The sequence below is a fragment of the Furipterus horrens genome, unplaced genomic scaffold (genome assembly GCF_987537825.1).
Source record: "Furipterus horrens unplaced genomic scaffold, mFurHor1.1.pri manual_scaffold_11, whole genome shotgun sequence".
NCBI lineage: Eukaryota > Metazoa > Chordata > Mammalia > Chiroptera > Furipteridae > Furipterus > Furipterus horrens.
This window is the reverse complement of record NW_028327181.1, coordinates 62,060,259-62,082,833: the sequence shown is the minus strand read 5'-3', so window position 1 is coordinate 62,082,833 and position 22,575 is coordinate 62,060,259. Positions and strand designations below refer to the sequence as shown.

The following is a 22,575-nucleotide window of genomic DNA, read 5'->3' as shown; positions in this document are numbered from 1 at the left end:
CTAGGGACCTGGCTTGCAACCCATGCATGTACCCTGACTGGGAATAGAACCGGTGACCTTTTGGTTCACAAGCTGACACTCAATCCACTGAGCCACACCAGCCAGGGCTGGTAGGTAGTTTTTTTAACATAAGATGATATCACAAATTTTCACATATATATATAACTTGAGCTATCCAGAATGAATAGCTCTGTTATTAAAGTGCTTATTTAGCAGTGTCTTCTTATGACATATTTGCACATCACCTTATCAATAGTAGGCATTATTCCTAATAGTTTATAAATTGCCTCAGCCCTTACTGACTGTAGAAGCTGTGTAATGAATCAGTTGTATTCTTTCCCCTTTATCTGAGGAGTGGGAACAATCTAAATCATAGACTGGTTGGCAGGCCTAAACATAGGAATGTGGAAAATTGACCTTTCCCATATCCTTAGGAGATTGTTGCACTAGGCAACTGACAAACAAGTGTCTCCCTTTTTTCTCCTACCTTGGTGGTTCCTTCAATACATGTCCTTGGTGCCATGCTCTTGGTAGAGTACCTAAATAACATCTCTCTAAAATCAGCCTCCTCCATTCCTTCTGCCTGCCATACTTTCATTACAGTAGTCCCTCTCTGTATCGCGGTTCACTTATTGCGGCCTCACTGTATCGCAGGATTTTTAAAAATATTATATTTAATTATCGCGGATCTTTCGCTATATTGCAGGATTTTGCGGTACTGTATACGTATGTTGTTAAAGTTACGTAGGTTTAAGAGTGTAGAATATGTTTAAGAACATAAGTAGTGTTTACATTATTCTCTTACTTATCACAGGTATTACGTCCCAGACACCCCCGCGAAGTAGGAACCTTACATTTATTCTACGCTCTTAAACCTACGTATCTTTAACAACATACATATACAGTACCACAAAATCCCATGATATAGCGAAAAACCCACGACAGATAATTAAATATATTTTTAAAAATCCCACGATACAGTGAGGCCACGATAAGTGAACCACGATATAGTGAGGGACTACTGTATAAAAGTGTGGGAAAGGTTAATAAGGGACTGGGAACAGTTTATAAGTGTGTGGGAAGGGTTTATAAAGCCTTAAAATATATATAAATGCTAAAATAAATGTAAGGTTCCTTGCAGGGTGGGGTCTAGAACATAATACCGCGATAAGTGAGGGCATACTGTATTTCTTAGTTCTGCTGCTTGACAGTAGCAGCCTTGAGTTTAGTGACTTACTATCACATCGTGAAACAGGAACAAGATTCTTGTCCTCTGTTTATTTCAAAGTCCTTATGATTTGTTCAGGGCCTACCTAGCCAGCAGATTCTGCTAGTTTGAGGTAATGCAAGCTTGAGTAGATTTTGTTATCTTCTACAGTGGCAAAAAGCATGGAGTCTGGAACCAGACTGCCTAGATTTGTATCCCAGCTTTGCCTTTTACACCTGTGTGATCTGTGCCTCAGTTACCTGGTTAATAAAATGAGAATAATAATTGTACCTACCTCATAGAGTTATTTTGAGAATTGAATTGGAATGGAAAGATAAGTTGACTGAGACAGAACTTAGTGAAGCATAAAGACAATAGGAACTCATATGAACTTTCTGGTGGGTATGTTCTCATCATAAACAAATGGACTTTCATAGTGGCCTATCAGTAACAAAGCTAGCCTGTTTATAAAGAGGATTATCTTTTTAACAAAATGTGAACTCTTAATGAGGAATGGGTTATATAGAGAGGATTTTTTCTTTTTATACACAAGATGTAGACTTAATGAGAAATGGGTTGTTAATCTCAGCACTTCATATTCCCTTACTGGCCTCCTCACCCCAGAAAATATATTTAATAGACACTTGCTAGCACTTCCAAGCCTTTCATCCAGACCACATCCCCATTATATCTTTCTTACTGCTATTTTCATTATCTTTACCAAACCCTTCTTATTCATTAGAAGGATATGGCATAATTTCCTCCTTCAGCCTGCCATGCCAAGAACCACTCCCCTTCCAAGGCCTGTGGTAGTGACCACACCCCCGAGCAGCAGCCCCTTCCTGGTTGCATAAAGATCCCCTGAGTGTTGGTGTATTAGCAAATCCCAAGGTTGTTCTAAAGTTCCAGCTCACAGTTGGAATTTTTTTTACTCTGCTTTGAAGTGAGTCACTATACATAGCTGGAGCAACTTATTCACGCCAGCTCTTTGAAACACCTGTCTTCCAGGTGAAGTTAAAAGAAAAAAAAAGGAAAACTTGAGTCTAGTCTTTCACTTCACCATGAAAAATAAATAATCTCTCTAAAACTTTCCAGCTGGTGGAAATGAAATGCTGTCAGGCTTCCCAGTTATTAGAGGGTAATATTGAATAACAACAAAACCACACCTAATTTGAGCTGCTGAAAAGACTCATAACCCCACTCTCATTCTCTTGAACTGCTTAACCTTCCAATTATTAGCCTCTTGACATATTTAATTCAGGTATGAGAGTTTAGGTAGTAAGCTCATAGGACTATTTATTTGATTTTTTGTTATATCCCACTGTTCTGACTTTATTTTCAGGGGTTGGTAGACACCAGGAAGCATGTGTTACGTGGAGACCCAGAGGTTTCAGAAGCCACTAAATATATTAGACCTGCCTTAATTGAAGGATATGGGGAAGCAGTAGGGCTTTTAGCCACTTCATAGACCAGCTGAGTCTCCTGCTACCAACTCAATTTATTTGAGAGTAGTGCTTCAGGGAACTTAATAGACCTACAGCACACTAACACAAACCTGTATTTTAGCCAGAGTACAATTTATTTATGTACTAATTATATCAGTTTGCTCTCAGTACTGTATGAATGTCATTATTAAATATTAAAAGCACTAAATTATACAGTTGGTGATGGGTTTAATAATTATGTGTTTAATTGATCATCTTTTCCTCTTATTGTTACATCACTTAGAGATGGCAAGAGAGCCAGATGGTAGAAAATAGGATTAGGTCAAAATAGCATTTTTTCAAAGAAAATATGTCATGCACAAGCCAAGCAAAGTTTTGTTTTATGTATGTGTTTTTATTGTTTTGGAAATGTGAATACCAATCTGATAGCGAATTTTTACCACCCTGGCTCAAGATTTAAGATTACTAAAAGCCCTTTACCAAAACCAGAGGTCCCCTATGTGGACGATACAGAGATCTCACAGAGATTAGCACTTTTAATTACTCCCTTTATTTTCCAGTCTGTCTAAAACTAACCCTTAGGTCTCTCTCAAAAAATAATATGTACTATAGGAAACTTTCCTGGTTTAAGAAAAGGTTTTTGTCCTCTTGAAGGAGTGTGCCTAATCGTGAACATAATGTTTTTCGGTGCCAAAAAACCACATGAGACCCCATTAATAAGTGAATAAAATTGTCCTCTTCAGCCGTAATATCCTTTTGAGAATGTTTGATCTTTCCTTTTAAGATCAGGAACTTTTTAAAGAGATTTTTTAGTTGGTTGCCTGTTTTGTGTTTCTCTTTTACTTATGTCATTTTGGCTTTTTTCTGGGAGGAAGGGGGAGATGTTGGGAAGAAATAAGAACACAAGTCAATTTGGCAAAGGCATGGACTTTGATATCGGTCAGTCCTGAGTTCAACTGTGAATTCTCCCCCTCTCCCAACTTAACTAGCTTTTTGACCTTGAAAAAGTTACTAGATACTCTTCCCTGAGCCTCAGTTTCCTCAGTGATAAATGGAGATGATATTTTTCTTCAAAGGATTGTTGTAAGGAATAAATGAACTGACTTATGTAGGGCATTTGGCATAGTGCCTAACATATTAATGTTTAATGAACTCAGTACCCTCCCTCCTGCCTGTAACGATGATGGTAACAGCTATGTAAGCCCTGTTCACCATGTACCTGGTATTTGTATGTGATTCACATACAACATCTAAACCCTGGCATTAACTTTAATGTTATCAAGCTAGTAAGTGGCAGAGTCAAGATTCTAACCTCGTCTGTGATTCCAAAGCCTACCACTGTCTAAATCCATTTAACTCCTCATTTTAAAAATCAGCTTCCTGGCCTTCTCTCTTCTGAAGTAGAATTCTTTCATTCACCTTTTTTCTGAGGTTTAGTTAATCTTTTGAAAGAGCACAGGTTAAGAACAAGGCTGGGCTCTGGAATCGTAGAGTAATTAGAAGTAGATAAGGTTAAATAAATTTAAAGCTGGCTGCCTAACATATAGAAAAGTCAATACTAGCTGTTCTTTCTTGTTCAAGCTTTTATGGCCATGTACATTGAACTGTTTTTGCTTTTCTGTTTTTTGTATTTGATTTTTATATATCAATGTCAGTCTTTTCTAACTTTTTGAATGTTGCCTTGCACTCATCCACCTTTTTTCTATGTTGTCACTGAGTTGGGATGCTCTCTGCACCCACTTGGTGCCCATTTAGTATTTACTGAGGCTAATGATGGTGGTTAAACAAAGATGATATTGGCACCAGTCCTGCAGCCTCTGAGACTGCCTGAGTAATCATGACCTCCTCAAAAGAGAGAAGGTCTCAATCATCTTACTCATAATTGAGGTCAGAATCTGGTGGCAGCATTTGTTTCTGCGGTGATTGTGTAGCTTTTTCTGCAGAATTACCTTTGACAGTTGGAGTAGTTAAGCTTTCTGGCATGGAGCTGATGATCATGCATTCTTAAATTACTTTGGAAAATAGATACAGCATCATAGAGGTGGGTTAAACAGATATTGATCGTAGTACAGATTTGTTTAAATTGGAGCCAGAGGTCAGGGGAAACTTACCATTGAGTTCTAGTTCACTGCCTGGCTTTAAATTTGTTTCCTACCTGGTCTTGTAGCCCATAAAAAAAAAATTGTGCAGAGCTACAGTTATACCAAACACCCTTCCCTTTTCTCTGCCTTTCTGATCTATCTCATATATTTGCACCTCATTTCTCCTCAGAAGAGTCTTTATTTTTGTTTTATTTTCTGTTCTAATCTCTGTCCTCCATGAACACAATTTCTTCCTCAGCAACCTCTGTGGGAGTCTAGCAGGGTGTCCTACATCCTATATTTGGGCACTGTGCGCTCACAATTCTGGTGTGCATTATTATACAGATTGTAGCATCAGCAGGGGTGACTTTATAACTCATTAATGGTGACGTGCTTTCATAATTTCAGTATCCAGATTATCAAAACAAAAGAAGGAAAGAAATGGAAAAAAATTAATAATAGAAAAAACCTTTGTACAAAGAAAAAGGTTATAACCCAAAGCAAAATTAGTGCCCTATCTGTGGCAGATTTCATTTAGTAAAAAGTAGAGATTGCTATTTCTTTCTTACCATATTTAATTTTCCAAAACTTATATTTTCAACTTAGGCCTTCCACCAAAGGCCCATCCTATATTTCTAGCAATCTCTGGTTCATATTTTTTTCCCCCATGTAAAGGGCTGCTAGCCCAACCCTTTACTCCACGCCATACAAAAAGTTACCTGGGGGTCCCTATTATATGAGTACACACACACACACACTAATTTTTAAAGTGCTCCTCATTCATTAAATAGGGAATATGAACCTATCCAAGTAAGCATATATGATCCATAGATACAGGGAAATGTTTATTGAATTGTCAATTTTAGCTTTGTAGTTTGCCTAAAGGGTAAAAGGAATAAGACTGAAGGAGATAAATGCTCAGGAGGTGGAAAGACAGGCAAAGAGAGTATGTGGTGGAAAAATTTGCCTCTGGTGTTTTTTTTTAAACCTTTGTATTAATTTTCAGTTGCAGCAAAAGGAGTATCATTATTTTGGCTGTCATCTTGACAGTCCTTCACCCCCGGTCTAAATCTGTTACATGAGAATAGTCCCAAGTTGTTATGAGGATGAAATGAGGTGATCTATGTTAAAAGTGGTACGCAGTAGGCTCAAAAATACTTTTCAGCAAACTGGAATTATTTCTTATTTGAGGTTGTGGTGTATTAGTGACAGAGCGAAGACTACAATTCAGGTACTAGAAGAAATGAATAAAAGTACTTGAGTGGATTTGAGCAGTTGCTTCAGACATCTTCAGATTCAGTTCCTTCCAAAAGGAAAGACTAAAAATGAGAACAGTTAGTCTTTTGAATAATCTGACACTTGTGTTGTAAAAATTCATTGAGATAATTCATGTAAAGTGCTTAGCAAGTGCCTGACACATAATAAGAACTCAGTAAATGTTAATTGCTTTTATTTTTATTTCTCATGTGGTTTTTTTTTAATGTTAAGGTGAACCATTTTAGGAAACCAAATGTAAGTATGTATGTAAGAGTTTTTTCAGATGCAAAAATATTGTCAATTAAAATATACATGTAATTTAGAAATTCAGTAGGAGTTGAAAAAATCTTAATGGTTTCTTAAGATGTTTAACTAAGGTGTTAAATCTCTGTTAGTTACTGGAATTTAGCAATTCTAATATCTTAGAGATTTATCTCTTTAAAGTAGTATGTCTTAGTTGTGCTTCTTTTTTGCTTTTATTTCTGGTGGCAAGACTGGCATATTCAGTTCCAAAGCAGTACCTATGGGGGTAACAAGGTTAACGACCATAATGTTGTAATGTTTGAGGACTGTATTGTGATTGCTTAATTGTTCATCTCCCTCGTTAAGGTGTAAACTCAGTGAAGGCAGTGACACTCTTGTACACCGCTGTATTTCCATTGCCTAGAATAGTGTTGAAGAATGAACAGTGACTTCCCACTTGAAAACACGTGGCAGAGGAGACATTCTGAAAGCTGCATCATGTAATGAAGTATTGAATTTCTGATTTTTTCCTTGAAACCTGGGTTTTGTAACATGAAAGTAATGTCAGTCTCATGAATTTCTTTTCTCTTTCACCAGTAAACAAAGTGAGGAAACATTTCATGGAAAGGGTCAGACCTCAGAATCCTTACAACCCAGGTTTGAAGCCAAGCTTTGTGTCAGCAGTTTAACCTCTCCCAGCCTTGGAGAGTTACAAATTAGGTATTAAGGGGGTTAAATGAGGTGACATAGTAAATGCCACATAGTAGCTTCAACAGAGTTAGCTTCCTTCTTTTCTTCTCATAGTACAATAATTAAAAGTAATTCAGCATTTCTTTTTTTCAAAATAATCTGCATACTGGGATGTTATTTGGTTAAGAAATGGGAATAGTAGGCCAGCTTCTTTGCGAAGCACCTTGGTGAGGTAGAAAGAGCACTAGACCAGGACTCAGGAAACCTAAGGTAATTCTAAGTTTGTGTTTTTATTAAGTGATGTTCCCCAGTGATTAATAATATTTGAGAAAACGACAGAAAGACTACTTTCTACTGCGTTATAGAAACTTCTAAAATGTCAATATTACAAAAAAAAAAAAATTAACACACAAACATTGCTGTTTCTCATGGGCACCTGAGACATCAGAGCAGCCATTCCTGCCTCCCATACATTATAATTATTAATTTGTATCATTCATTTTTCTGAAGCAGATCAGTACATTTTGAGATACATATTTCATGGAGCTTCTTAACTAATTGCTGCAATCAGCAGCAATTTATCTTATAGCAAGGCTGTTCAAATCACTGAGGTTAGCATACCATGCACAGTGTGATTTTTATGGTCATATTTTTAATGTGAGTTTTAATAGAGGAAATTGGTTAACTTGTTAATATTCTCCTGAAAGCCCTAACTTTGGTTCTATATTTTATCTTTACACAATAGTAACTTAAAAGGCCATAGCAAAGTCATTGATCCAGTGGGTGCACCAGCTGTTCGAGAGGCTGTCCCATTTAGAAGGACAAGAAAAGGGAAAGAGCACCCTGTTTTTCCTCTAGTTTGGAGACCCTCATTAAATTACTCAGAAACAATAATCAGATAGCTGCTGTTCAAGTTAATGGCACCTCTGAGTCCCTGTCAAGAGAGCTTTATTTAATGCGCAACAGACCTGGAGTGATGCAGGTGCCTTTTCAGGCCCTCATTTAATTTAAGCTGCTTTTGTTGGCATGGCAACTAGTTGAGACATCTGGGAGACATTATGCTGGGGATTGAGACTTCACAGAATTTCTGCTAGAGTAAAGCAGAAACCTTATCATAAAGTGTTGCTTCTAGATTTCTGCACCTACATTGTTAAGTCTTCAAATTCAGGAATTGTATTTTCCGGAGAAATAAATTTGTAAGAAGTCGACCTGGTTGTCGGCTTATTTTCTAGGAAGAAAAAATTGCTTGTGGCGTGAATAATGTATTTCCCCTGAAGAATTTACTTTGCCAAACTAGAGCTTGACAAAACATCGTCTCTGCTGAGTGGCTGTTTTAATCAGTTTGTAAAATTTATACATTTAAAATATTTCAGTCTTAAAAAAAATAAAATATTTCAGTCTTTTATGTTTAAAAGGTATCATTGGAGGGGAAAGCATCCCTGCACAAAAGTACACCAAATGGCAAAGGCAGGCAGGCTCTCTGTGGCTTTACCCTAGACTTCTGGTTAAATTAAGAGTTTATTAACTGACCCCCAGTCTTTTTTAACCAAGCTTATCATTTTCTTAAGCAGAGATATGAAAGTAGCCCTCTTAAACTCTCCTTTCTTAAATAAATATAACAGGAAGTTGAATGAAAAGTTTTTCAAGTTCACAGATCCTGAGGACAGAGACATAGTGATTAGTTATTTGTGTTTAGCAGAGGGAATACCTGCTGGTTTATATTTTGAGAAATAAAATAAATTATTTTGTGAGAGAAATTAAGTTTCTATGTATGTGGCTTGCTCTGTGTTATGTTGGACCATATGAAATTATTTTTGTTGGTCAAAAATGGCCTAATATTGTCAGTTCAAGTTTCATAGGTTTAGGGTCAAAACACCCTGATATGGAAAATACATGTTTTTTTTTTGTTTTTTTTTTTTTTTTTCAGATTTAATGTGTTTTATTGATTAAAATATTACATTTGTGCCACTTTCCCTTCCCTCTGCTCCCCTCCACCCGGTGGCCCCCTCCCTCCAGTTGTCCCCCCCTTTTAGATTATGTCCATTAGTTGTGCTTACAGTTCCTCCCAACCTCTCTCCGTCTATTCCATTCCCTCCTACCATGATCCCCAATTCCTATATTATCTCCCTCCCTCTCCCCACTCCCCCTCCCTGTTGGCCTCCCCCCACTATGTTTCCCTTACCCACAGTTCCTTTTCCACTCTCGTTGCCTGTTTCGTTTGCCTTTGTTTCATCTCCCTAGCTTCTGTTTTTTAAACCAGTCCCTTTAACTTCTCATATAACAGTGGTTTGGATCTAATGAACTCTTTCAGTTTTATTTTGTCCTGGAAACACTTTCTCTGTCCTTCTATTCTGAATGACAATTTCGCTGGATAGAGTATTCGTGGTTGTAGGTTTTGGATTTTCATTACTTTGAATATTTCTTGCCAGTCCCTTCTTGTCTGTAGGGTTTCCCTTGAGAAGTCAGCTGATAGTCTAATTGGGACCCCTTTGTACATAATTCTTTTCTTCTCTCTTGCTGCTTTTAAGATTCTCTCTTTATCTTTAATTTTTGACATTTTGATTATAATGTGTCTTGGAGTGGTTCTCCCTGGGTCCAGTCTCTTGGGAACTCTCCTTGCTTCCTGGACCTGCAAGTCTATTCCCTTCCCCAAGTCTGGGAAGTTCTCCTTTATTATATTTTCACTCAATTTTTCAAGTTCTAGTTCATCTTCCTCATTCTCTGGCAAACCAATGATTCTTATGTTGGGCCTTTTATAGCTGTCCCAGAGGTTTCTGATCCTCTCATTGTTGCTTGCCATTTCCTCTCGCTGCATTGGTTGACTGCTTGTTCCTTCTCCATATTCCAGTTTGTTGAAATGGACTCTGGATTCCTCACCATCTGTCTCGTATGTGGTTTTGTTCCTTTCGTTATGAAAGTTTTTCGCTTCTTTCATATCTTTTTCCTGCTCTTTTGTGAATTCTGTAAGCCACCTGATAACAATGGCCCAGAACTGAGCCTCTGACAGGTTTCTTATCTGTTCATCTGTCAGGTTCTCTATCTGCTGTCTGGTGAGTTGTGTCACCGGGATCTCTATATTTGTCTGCCACATTTTGACAGATGCGTTTTATTTTCCTGGGCCGGCTGTCGGGGGCAGGGGGCAGTGCCTGCGTACGCGTCACAAATCAGCGACCGCCAGCGCCTGCCTGTCCGCGACCTATTTCGCAGCCCTGTGGTGCTTTCTGTGGGGGCGGGGGTCCAAGATGAATTCACACAGTTATTCAGCTAGGAGACCGGGATCCGTCCTCCCGCCCCCCTGGGCCTCACTGTTCAAGGCGATGCTGCGGCTGCTCCCCAGCGCCGGAGTCGGGCACGCCAGGGGCTTGATCGGAGTCGCCTGCCTGTCCGCGACCTATTTCGCAGCCCTGTGGTGCTTTCTGTGGGGGCGGGGGTCCAAGATGAATTCACACAGTTATTCAGCTAGGAGACCGGGATCCGTCCTCCCGCCCCCCTGGGCCTCACTGTTCAAGGCGATGCTGCGGCTGCTCCCCAGCGCCGGAGTCGGGCACGCCGGGGGCTTGATTGGAGTCGCGCAGGCCAGGGGCTTGATTGCCTCCAGGATTTTTCGCCGCCCCGCCCCGCCGCTCCGCAAACAGCTTTGCCTTCTTTAACTCTTACCTGCCCAAATGGCACCGCTGGTTTATAACTTCATATGTTGGGCTTCCGTGTAGCTTTATTTTCTGGAATTTCTAGTTATCCTTTGTTTTGAAGTAGTTGTATTCCACTGTAGTTGTAGAGGGAGACCTAGCGTGTCCGTCTAAGCCTCCATCTTGACCGGAAGTCCCCGGAAAATACATGTTTTATAATGCTAAATAAAATGTAAGGATTTTTTTCTGAAATGAGTAATTATTTTTAAAATAGTTGGTTCGAACAGGACCCATGCCAGCCAGCCAATATTTTTATTACGTTTCTTTGAAAATGTAGTCACTGTTAGAAGAAAACATATGACTGATTTCATACTTATTCTGTTTTTGGCTTTTGTATCAATTTGTTCCTTTTATAAATCAAAACAAGATTTTTTAAGTACCAGTACTATGAATTCAACCTGATACCTTGAAAAGTAAGATGCTTACTCTCTGCTGCCTGCATGCAGACCAACTGTGACTACTAACAGTAAAGGCTCTGGCATCACAACTTGGCTGCCGGTTTTGTGGATACAGGAGACAAAGTAGAATATAATCTGCTCTTCACTTCCATGCAAGAATTTTGCAATCCTGGCAGGAACAAAAATGGTCAATTAACTCAGCAGATATGACTGATATCTCATACAGATAAGTGCTTTATACTCTACTCTATTTAGGGATTTTTTTTCCTGAGTAAAACTTCAAGTTGACAACACTTTTTAATGTGGTCATGGCAATTGTGAAGTTTTTCTCTTTTTGTTGTGTTGCTTTGGTTTTTCTTGTGTAATGTTTCTTTGTCTTTGTCCCTTGAGGTTTCTGGAACCAACTCAAGAATATTGGTACTTCTGATTAAGGCTTAATGGTGCAAATAGAAGTTTTTCCTGTCTCTATCCTATGATTAAGGTTCTAGTGGGGGCCCTGGATGGTATGGCTCAGTTGGTTGGAGTGTCATCCCTTAACCAAAAGGTCACAGGTTTGATTCTTATTCAGAGCACATGCCTAGTTTGTGGGTCCAACTCTGCAGGAGACAGCCAGTTCATGTTTCTATCTTTCTCCATCTCAGTCTGTCCCCCTGCCCCCACCTTCCTCTCTTTCAAATCAGAATAAAATAAACCTCTTTTTAAAAAGATTCTAATAGGGAAAGCTTTTTCAGTATATATAAGAGGGTTAATACTCTTAATTTGTAAAGCAGTCTTAAAAATAAAAATTATCAGCCAATAGAAAATTGAGCAAAGGACAGGAACAATTGTCTCCCCCCCCAACCCCCGCCCTCTCTCTCTCACACACACACACCAACACTCTGTCACTCTCACTTTCTTCCTCTCTCTTTCTCTCTTATGCTCACACATCTATGTGGCCAATAAACATGTAAACAGTTTTCAACATGAAAACACAGTTGATAGAACACAAATTCTTACTGCGAGTCCTTCCTACAGTGCCCCTAAAATGTCAGTAAAAGATTAAAAACTAAAAGAAGCAGAAACCTATGTTGGCAGCACTGAGAACCCAGAACAGGTTGTTTTTGCTACAGAACATCAGAACAACTCAGAAATTGGAGACAGCAGGTATCTCAAAAAGTAGGCATGTAGGTAGGCCTAAGTTCAGGATGGGTTTCAAGCCTCCCAGAAGTAATAAGATGTGTACATCTTCTCCTGTCCTGCAGAAGACTAAAACTATTCCCTGGAGATAGCATGAGCTGAGCCATGTTGTCTTTTCCCTCCCCCCAACTCATACAGAGCCCTACAGGTCTTAAGTTACACTACTGTCTACCTTTAGGCAAGTTACTTACTTTCTGTTAGCCTCTATTTCCTGTTCCGCAATTGGGGATTCAACCATCTACATTGTAGGATTGCTGTGAAAATTATATAATTATAATATGATATATTTAAAATTCTTAGTAAAGTCGCTAGTACCTCGTAGGTGCTCGGTAGTTCATTCACTCAACAGCTATTTATAGGAACTTACTATATGCAGGCATTGTTCGTGAGAGTTTGGGATAGGCAGACAAAAACCCTAGCCCTCATGAAACAGAATTGGGAAGACAGATAAACAATAAACATAGTAAGTAAATTATGTAAAATAACTACTAAAGGGGAAAAAAGTAGAGCTCTGCGAGGGAGTGGCAATTGGATCTAGCATGCAGGATGCAGTATTCTAGTGGTCACGGTAGGCCTCTTTTGAAAAATAAGATTCAAGCAAAAACACAAAGGAGATGAAAGAGCTAGCCAAGTAGATGTCTGAGGAAGGAAGCGCAATGTAGGCAGAGGAAACAGCAAAGGCCTAAGGTCAGAGGGTGTCTAGCACATTCAGAGAATAGCAAGGAAGAAAGGGATAGGAGAGAAGGTCAGAGAAGAGGGTCGGATCATTTATGTAAGGACATTGTTAGGACTTTGAAATAGGAAGCTTTTGCAGAAGAGTGACATAATCTGACATTGATTCGAAAAGATTGTTCTGTAAAATGCATATGAAAATAAGATGAATTGATGAACAGAAAGAGCTGTGGATAAATGTGTGCTAAAACAAATATTGCAAAACAGTAAGTATAGAATCTAGGTGATGAGTGTGTCACTGTTTAATCCTTTCAAATCTTAAGTGTGTTTGAAAATTTTTATAAGAAAAAATTTTAAACTATTAAACACTAAGTCTAACTGATGACGATACTATACATTAACTGATGTGTATCATTTTATAGAATGATTGCACCATTTATCCTGTCGTATAAGGAAATATAGCATGCCAAATCTCCTTTCCTCACTTAACCTTCGTTATGAAGTAGAATGTATTTCTTTGGAAAGAATCTTGTTAATAAAGCTTAAGATAAAAGTCATATCTAAGAGTATAAGAACTACATATATATTTTCTATATAATAAAATGACTGCCAATATAGACAAAATAAAAATATAACAGTAAAAAAACATATTCTGGCTGTTATATTTTAGAAATCTAGGGGTCATGGGCCAGTGCAGTAACAATGGACCTGGTAAGAAGTGGTCAAATTCTGTGGCTAAATTTTCAAAGAACCAGCAGGATTTTCTCTTATTCATAACATGTTAACTTGGTCAACAGTGTACCAAGTGTATGACGGTGGTCCCATGAGATTATAATGGAGCTGAAAAACTATAACCAAGTGATGTCATAGCCATCCTAATGCCCTAGCACAACACATTACTCACATGTTGTGGTGATGCTGATGTGAACCAGCCTACTGCACTGCCAGTCATATAAAAGTATATATAAATTTATATATAGCACATACAGTTACGCACTGTACAAACTACTCGATAATAAACAGCTGTGTTACTGGTTGATGTTTTTACTATGTTTTTATCGTTAATTTAGAACGTACTCTTTATACTTATAAAACAATAATAAAAATAGTGAGTGGGCTGTAAAACAGTATGCTGTGTTACACCACCAGCCTCATGCATCTCAGGTTTGCTACGTCTTTGGGCTGCATCCTTTTCTCTTGTGCTTCTCTTTAATCTTGTGTTGTTTTATTCATCATGGTCCCTAAGTGTACAAAATCTGCTAATGTTGCTAGTAAGAGGCCATGTCGAATGACTGATCTGGAAATGAAATTGAAAGTGATTAAGGACTACGAAGGTGGAAAAATCAGTGACGGTTATTGGTCAGTCACACATGTCCCATTCCAAAGTGACAGAAGCTGTTAAAGGATCTGCTTCATTAAAGGCAACAAGACTAACAAAAATTTGAGAAGAAACTATATCAAACATAGAGAAACTTCTAATGACCTAAATTCATGACCAAACACAGAAGCATATATCCCTCTTAGACACCATGATGATCATGGCCGAAGCATGAAGTTTGTTTGCAATGTTGAGAGAAAAGGTTGAATTCAACTACAATGATGAATTTACTGCTAACTCAGGGTGTTTTAAATGATTAAAGAATGGTCATTCATTACAAATGAGAAGGTGAGTGGTGAGTCTGCAAGTGCTGATGTAAAGACAGCTGAAGAATTTTTGGAAATGCTAGCTAAGTGATGGAGGAGGAAAGTTACTTGCCAGAGCAAATACAGTAGTAGAAAGGAATGTTCATAGTGCATTACCTGCTTACAAGCAAATCTATGAAGAAAAAAAGCAACCAAGCAAACTACCGTGGATATATTTCTGAAAAGTGTGACACCTTAAGAAGAGCCTCAGGAGGGATTTTAGAAGGTCTTCTTATCACGGGGGTGACAGCTTCATGCAGATGTTGCCCCTGAGGACCTTTCAAAGGGATGCAGTGTGGAGGTGGAAGAGTGATGTCGATGATCCTGACCCTGTGTAGGCCTAGGCTAATGTGTGTTTGTATCTTAGTTTTTAACAAAAAAACTTGTAAGAATATAATGAAAAATGTTTTTGTATAGCTGTACCATGTGTTTGTGTTTTAAGCTAAGTATTATTACAAAAGAGTTGAAAAGTTTGAAAAGTTTTTAAGTTTAAAAGCTACAAATGTTGCAGTAAGCTAAGGTTAATTTGTTACTGAAGAAAAAAATAGGTTTTTATAAATTTAGTGTTGCCTTAGTGTACAGTGATGTCCTAGGCCTTCGCACTGACTCAGTACTCACTCACTGACTCACCTAGAGCAACTTCCTGTCCCTGCCAGCTCCATTCATGGTAAGTACCCTGTACAGGTGTACCATTTTTTATTTTTTATACCGTATTTTCACTGTATTTTTCCTATGTTTGGATACACAAATATTTACCGTTGTGTTACAGTTGCCTACAGTATTCAGTACAACAACATGCTGTGTAGTTTGTAGCCTAGGAGCGATAGGCTATACACCTTATAGCATCAGTATGGAGGAGGCTATACTTTCTCAGTTTGTTTAAGTGCACTCTGATGTTCACACAATGACGAAATCACTTAATGACGCATTTCTTACACTGTATCCCCGTAATGACTCTTGCCCAAACTTAGTAAGTTCTTAACTGCAGGCAGGTTAAGACATGAATCTGCCCTGTTCTAGATATAACAAAAGACCTTACCTTTGCAAAGGTTCTGAATTCCACATCTCCATTGTTCCCCAGGCCCTCGGCTTTGATCATTTGCCATGTGTTTGTTGAGCAAAACTCAGAATGTAACAGAGTACAAAGCATAGGAAGCTTCAAACTGTCTAGAAGCTTTTTTTCCTATGCTTTTTCCAGCCGTAAACGTGGAAATTATTCTTTAGACCTGGAGCCTAATTTGAGGGCATTGGGGGCTGAATTCTCTGAACTCTCCTTAACTTAATACCTCAAGATATGTTGTCACGGAATTGATGCAGAGTGACCTACATAAAATTATCGTCTCTCCTCAACCACTCAGCTCAGATCATGTCAAAGTTTTTCTTTATCAGATTTTGCGAGGTAAGATTTTCTTTATAATGAAAAAGATAGTGTCACTGTAAATGAAATGTTTTACTTTTCATTGAACTTCAACTAATCTGACATTCCAAGACTTTCTTCTTCCCTAAAGACTTTTCTTTAGACCAAAGTATATTTACTAATCTCTATACTTGATGTTAAATAAGAGGCTTTTAAGGGTAGCCAGATGGTTCTTATTTTTAGTGATGCAATAGAAGGCCCTGTCTGATTTATTAGGGAGTTGCGTAAACTAATCTACAGAGGTGAATAAGCGGGGCGTCTGTGAAGCAGCAATGGTTTAGTAGGAGATGATTAAACCGAAGAGTAACCGTGTCCCCTGTGGCTGTCATCCTTTCTTCAAGCCCGCAGTAGGTGGGCCTGGTCAGAGTGTATGTTGGTAATACCTGAATCCAACTCTAGAAAAATGAAGTGACTGTTAAAGCCAAAGCCTGGGGGGAGATTGATATAAACAGCCACCTAGATAATTCTTGCATCTGGCCATTGAGCCCAGACTTGATAGAGAAATGGCTTGGGCTGACATCACCGGAGCTTTCTCTGGGCATTGGGTGTGTCCTTCAGAATTTCTGCTATTACAGATGAAGAATTGTTTAAAGCTGAAACAGCTTTCTGACCTAGCAAACTACCCACCCACCCCCCACTAAGATTCATATAATTAAGACATTCTTTATAAAGATTGAAAAGCATCAGCCAAAAGGATTAAAACATATACAATATTAAAATCAGAAAATTCAGCTATAGATTTGTTGGTACTCAGCAGTTGGGGTCGGGGGAGGAAAGACTTTGGATATTGGTCTTTTTTTGCACTTGTAAAAAATGAGATTTGCTATATTTTATTCAAAAGACAGCCTTAAAACTATGACATTTATCTAGCAGTGGAAAAGCCCCCAGTCTTGTAAAATGTCAAAAACATTTTAAAAGTAGTTAATTACCCTCTTGATTCTCAGTGGTAGAGAAACTACCAACAAATCTGGGCAAGTTTCTGAATTCTGTTGCATCAGTGAGTATCTGTCCTGGGGAAGACCCCTGCAGCTAATGCGAACTGTTTGTTGGAGCAGGCTCAGAGCCACAGGTCGAGGGTGTCAGTAGCAGAGGGCCAGTGCCACGCTTCTGAGTAATTCAAGGATATTGGTCAGCCTGAACACGAGTGCCTGAAAAGCTAATCTATACTTAAACCTAATAATCTTTTGAATGGTAGACATTATCTTTAGATTTTGTAAAGCTTTAATGATAATTTATTTTACTGTAGCAAAATTAAATTTTTTTGTTATTTTTTTGAGGTAAGACTGAGTCAAGCTTTTAATAATGTTCATTCTGCAGTTTTTAGGGAACCATTTTAATTCTCTATTTCTATGGTTTTTCCCAGATCAGTGGTTGAGTAAAAGGAAATTATAATCTGCAATGAAATCTGCTTGTTATTTCAGGTTTGAAATATCTCCATTCAGCTGGCATTTTACATCGAGACATTAAGCCAGGGAATCTCCTTGTGAACAGCAACTGTGTTCTAAAGGTAGCTTTTCAGTTTATTTAAATACCTGAGAGAAAAAAAATCAGAATGTCAAGGTAGATTTAAGAAAAACATGTTTTTCTGAAAGTAATAGTTAAATTTATTTTCACCATTTTACCAAAAATTAAAGAACCAAGTTGTCTCTAGTGATATCACTAGTCATGGCCATAGTTACTAATTTGTAGTATTGTCTCATGGTTTCTTTGTGATGTCTTGCATATGTTTTGGAAACCCTGAAATGGGAATTACAGTGGAACTAAGAAACAAGAATAGAGGTGATTTCTTTTCAGATACTCCATTATTAAAGGAAGTGTATGTCAGAAGAAACACTGACAGACCAGTAAGCTTCTATTTATATGAGAATGAAGTTGTCTTTTAAGAAGACTGTTTCTACACAACTAACATTTTTATATGCTGTTTGACTGAGGTTGCAAAGTAGGAAAAATGGTAACATTTAAAAGTGAAAATACTAAGCCAGAAAGGGGTCAAATGTAATTCCACAATATATAGTAGTCAATTATTCCTCTGAAGGAGAATTGCCTGCTGGATTAGTTATAGTTAGTAGCCCCCAAAATCTCAAGTCATCAATTCCGCTTCACTTTTCCTCCAGTACCAGCACCACCTGATTGCTTTTGTTAGAGTGACTCACAAGTAGCAGAATCCCCATGTGTGCATTTCCCCATCTCTGAGAGAGCTATGTATTAGCAGAATGCCTAAATAGAAATGTAGGCATCATAGAAACTAGAGATAAAGGCCTCCTAAAGCTGTGTCATTTCTGTGTGAGAAAATTAAAATTCCACTTATCTTGTGAGTAGCTACAGTATTATATGGTGCTTCAGTCTACAATAAATGTAAAATCTTAACATTTTAACTGATTATATTTGAAAAAGAAAACTATTTAAAGTGTTTTCTACTTTAAAAGTAATCAGTAGAGGGGAGATGGGGAAAAAAAGGTGAAGGGTATTAAGAGGCACAAACTTCTGATTATAAAATAAATCATGGGGCTGTAATGTACAGAATAGGGAATATAGTCAGCAATACCATAAGAACCTTGTATGCTGCCAGATGGTTACTAGACTTACCGTGGTCCTCACTTCATAAGGTATCTAATCATTATGTTGCACAACCAAAACTAATATAATATTGTGTGTCAAGCATAACTTAGAAATAAATTAATAATTAATTAAAAATAAAAGTAATCTAGACTATCATTATTGCTTAGCATGTTGGCAGTTAAACATTAAAACCAAATGTAAATAAATTTTATTTTTTATTTTATGTGCTTGCTTTCAGCTGTGGGCCAATTTTCTTTAAAAGCTCTATATTCTGCTTTTGAATAAAAATTCTCCCTTCATATAGCCTTCAAGAACTTTGTTCTATTTTGACTCTAAAAAAAAATTAAAAACCCATTTTACACATTTTACCTGAAAACAAATAATGTTGTGTTTCAGTCTTTTGTTTTCACAGAGAGGTTAATTGTCTCCAAAATACACCGAAATATTCCTTCGTAGGTCATTAGGTTCATTTCCCTGCTACCAATCCCCATAACTCATTTTCATTTAAAAAATTTTAAACCTTATAATCAGGAATTCTTTACTCTATTCAGACCAAATCAGTTTTATGACAATTTAAACCAGTTTGTAATTTCAGTTCCTGTTGGGAGAACTTCACAAAGCATTTGTGTAGAGCCTGTCATGCTTGATGCCTTTAACTGCCTGAGGTCCTTTTTCCAGATCATCTGTTATGGTATTGTAACCTCTGGCTACATGAATGAGTAACTAAAGCAAAATGTCATTTATGAATAAACAGCGCAGGGATCAGAACAAAATGAAATTTTGCTGTGCTCCCTTGACTTGTTTTAGTGATCTATTTTAAAAGCCAGAGTAGAGTGCCAGGCCAGGACACTAATGCTCTCTTCTCAAATGTACAAATTCATTGCAAATGTTACAATAAAACATTCTTTTAAATTAATATTTTTCATGTTAGGAATATACTTTGTTTCCTGTTCAGCACATAAAGGATAATTTTGCTGGAAATTTCGATATCTTTTTGGTTATGTGATCATAAAAGCTTTTTATTTTGGGTTTAGCTTGTCTTCCAGATAAATTGCCAAAATGACTCCATATCAGACTGATGTTTTTTAACAAAGGACTTGCTTTATATATAACAGAAAACACTTTTTGTCGGGTGGGTGGCTGTTTTGTTGTTTTGGGTTTTTTTTAAATATAAGTACAAGGAAGATAGAAAAGTAGATATAAGTTCCTTTTGTTTTAAAAGATACGCTAAAAATTCATGGCAAAGTAATAGAGTGATTTGAATATCCCATATACAAACTTGAGTTCATTTGATGGGACCAGACACAGAAAATTGAAGACAAAAAGAGGGTTGCCAAAAATTAGGGATAAAATTTGTTTCCCTTATAGTGCTATTTTAAGGTGCAAAACCTTTTTTTTTTTTTTCAAATAAAATCTTATGCTGGAACCTCAACTTAGAAAACAGACGAAAAGTGTTGTTTTGTCGCTTACATTGACTCATAAAGTCAATCAGCGAGGGCACCGGCGCTTAGGTGGCCGTCCCTGTCCTCTTTCGTCCTCGGTGCTCCCAGTGGTTGCCATGGCGGCCTGGTATCAAGAAAATCTTGATTCCTAAAAATAAGCAGAAGTTGCTGGCACTGTGGCTGTTTACTAACAGTTCAATTTGCAATCTTACCATACTTTTTAGTTAAACAGAAATAGCAGGAAAAGATTTATTCTTGGGTCTACATATTCATATACCAGTCTTTCTCGTTTGCTGTTTAGTCTCCAGGTTCTAGCATACCGTCTAAAAAAATCATACAGGCACTCATTTAATATTTATGGCATGAAGAAGTGAATAAACCTAGTATCGCTGGTATTTTACAGTGTGCTACATTTTGACATTCACACATTTGAGTGTGAATTAGTAATTTAAATAGATACATATGAGGTTTAGGTACAGTGTTTGTAGAACTCCTGAAGTAACTTCTCAGAACTATATTTAGCGGGACTCAATTTGAAACCCATAGTTTTAAAGAAATTTTATTCTGTGTATTCCATAAAGATAATGAACATAGCTCAGGAGGTCTTCAAGATATGCCTTTTTTTTTCCTTATAGTGTCTTCCTTGATAAGCCAGCCTTGAAAATAGCTAGGTTTCTACATTAAATGTAGAAATACACAGTCAGCTGTTTTCTTTTGGTTTAGTTATCGATTGAAAACAGATTAAAGGTAAGATACATATTTTTTAAATACATAATTTTACATAGAAATATGGAAATTCGAAAGTTTTCCTCCCTTTCTTCCAAATGAGATCAAATTATATATTGACAAATATTCTCTGAACTTTGAAAAGTTCAGAGATCTATCAAGATTTCATTTGTTGTTTTGTTTCACTTTCCCATTTGTTTGACAATATTTTGATAATCTTTTCTACTTAGATCTGTGATTTTGGATTGGCCAGAGTGGAAGAATTAGATGAATCTCGTCATATGACTCAGGAAGTTGTTACTCAGTATTATCGGGCTCCGGAAATCCTGATGGGCAGTCGTCATTACAGCAATGCTATTGACATCTGGTCTGTTGGGTGTATATTTGCAGAACTACTAGGACGAAGAATACTGTTTCAGGCACAGAGTCCCATTCAGCAGGTATATCACTTTAGGCTTTAGAAGCTTCCAATTCTATTATAGATGTACAGGAAAAATTGCCTTGCATACATATCTTGGATTTATTCATTGTACTGTCTAAATTGCTTTTAGCAAATTCAGGTTCAGTTAAAATTCAGAAAGTTATGAAGTTGCAGATTACAGAGAGATTCATTTTATAACTTAAGAGCCTATTAGAGGAAGTGCTCACTTCATTACATGCACTGGTGCATAGCAGCAGGCCGCTATAACAATTTGTGCAGGTATAATTTTCAGTTGTTAGAGGGCCTCTGTCCTTTTTGACTAAATGAGTATGACTTGAAAATGTATTTGGTGACTTACTTAATGGAGTTGCACTTTAGGCTTAGAATATAAACTTTGAGTGTTGGTTTCTTTAAATTAAACATTTGGAAACATCTCTAACTTTTATTATTGGGCTAAAATATTTATGTCAAAGAACATCAGAAGCTGATTAGAATGTAGCTTTAGGACCCCATAATACTTTCATTGTCTATCTTTATAGATAATTCATTATTACACATATTTTCTTGGGATAATTTTTAAGTATTTTTTATTCATAAATTTAACAATATTATTTGCATGAGAATAATATAATGATGAATAGAGGCTGTGGAATCATATTAGTGGGTTCAAATCCTTGTTCTGCCACTTAACTCTTAAACCTTGGGCAAGCTAAACTGTTCTGAGGAGTGTTGTGCAGATTAAATGAAGTAGTAAAGTTGAAAATAAGGCCTGGCACATAGTTAGCACTCAGTTAGAAAATATGATAGTGGTGGTATGCCAGGATGCTAAGGATACAGCAGTAAATAAGACAAAGTTAGTTCTTGCCTTTGTGAAACTTTCACATGAGACAGAAATTTAAGAAGCATATGAATAAATATAATCCCAAGTAACGGTAATTTCTATGAAGAAAAATCAAACCAGGTTAGAGATAGAGAATGATGATGGAGCAGAGCAATGCTAATGAATTCTCTGTGGGAATAGCAGTTGAGGAGTGACCCCAGTGAAGGGAGGGAGCAAGGTACGGAGAAGAGTGTTCCAGGAAAAGGGACAACCAGCATAACCTCTGAGGCAGTCACAAATGTGGCATGTTAGAGGGACGCCATGATCGAGAAAGAGCATGTAGGAGCTGAGGTCAGAGAGAGAGAGAGAGAAAGCCTGACATGGCAACGTGCTAGGGACTTTGAATTTTATTCTATGCAAAGTGTGTTGGAAAGCTATAGGAAGGTTTTGAGCAAGGCTGTGTTTAGATTTAATTGATGACATTTTAAAAGATCACTCTGACTACTGTGTATCTTTGTAAATAATTATGTACTTGACCAAAAATGGAATAATTTATTTTTATTCTCTTTCTACAAAGAGTTAACTATTGATATGTTAGAAAGTATGTATGCTATGATCTACATTTAAATTTATTTCTGTTACATATCCAAAA

The 22,575-nt window shown here is 37.3% G+C and overlaps 1 protein-coding gene across 1 annotated transcript in view; it reads left to right on the top strand.

Moving 5' to 3' along the window:
• The window catches only part of NLK (nemo like kinase), a 125,601-nt gene that overhangs the window by 78,273 nt on the left and 24,753 nt on the right, over positions 1-22,575 (top strand). The window contains exons 4-6 of the mRNA XM_090290990.1: positions 15,831-15,937; positions 17,377-17,462; positions 20,913-21,122. Coding sequence (XP_090147116.1) covers positions 15,831-15,937; positions 17,377-17,462; positions 20,913-21,122 — 403 coding nt within the window. The remainder of the gene's footprint in view (positions 1-15,830; positions 15,938-17,376; positions 17,463-20,912; positions 21,123-22,575) is intronic.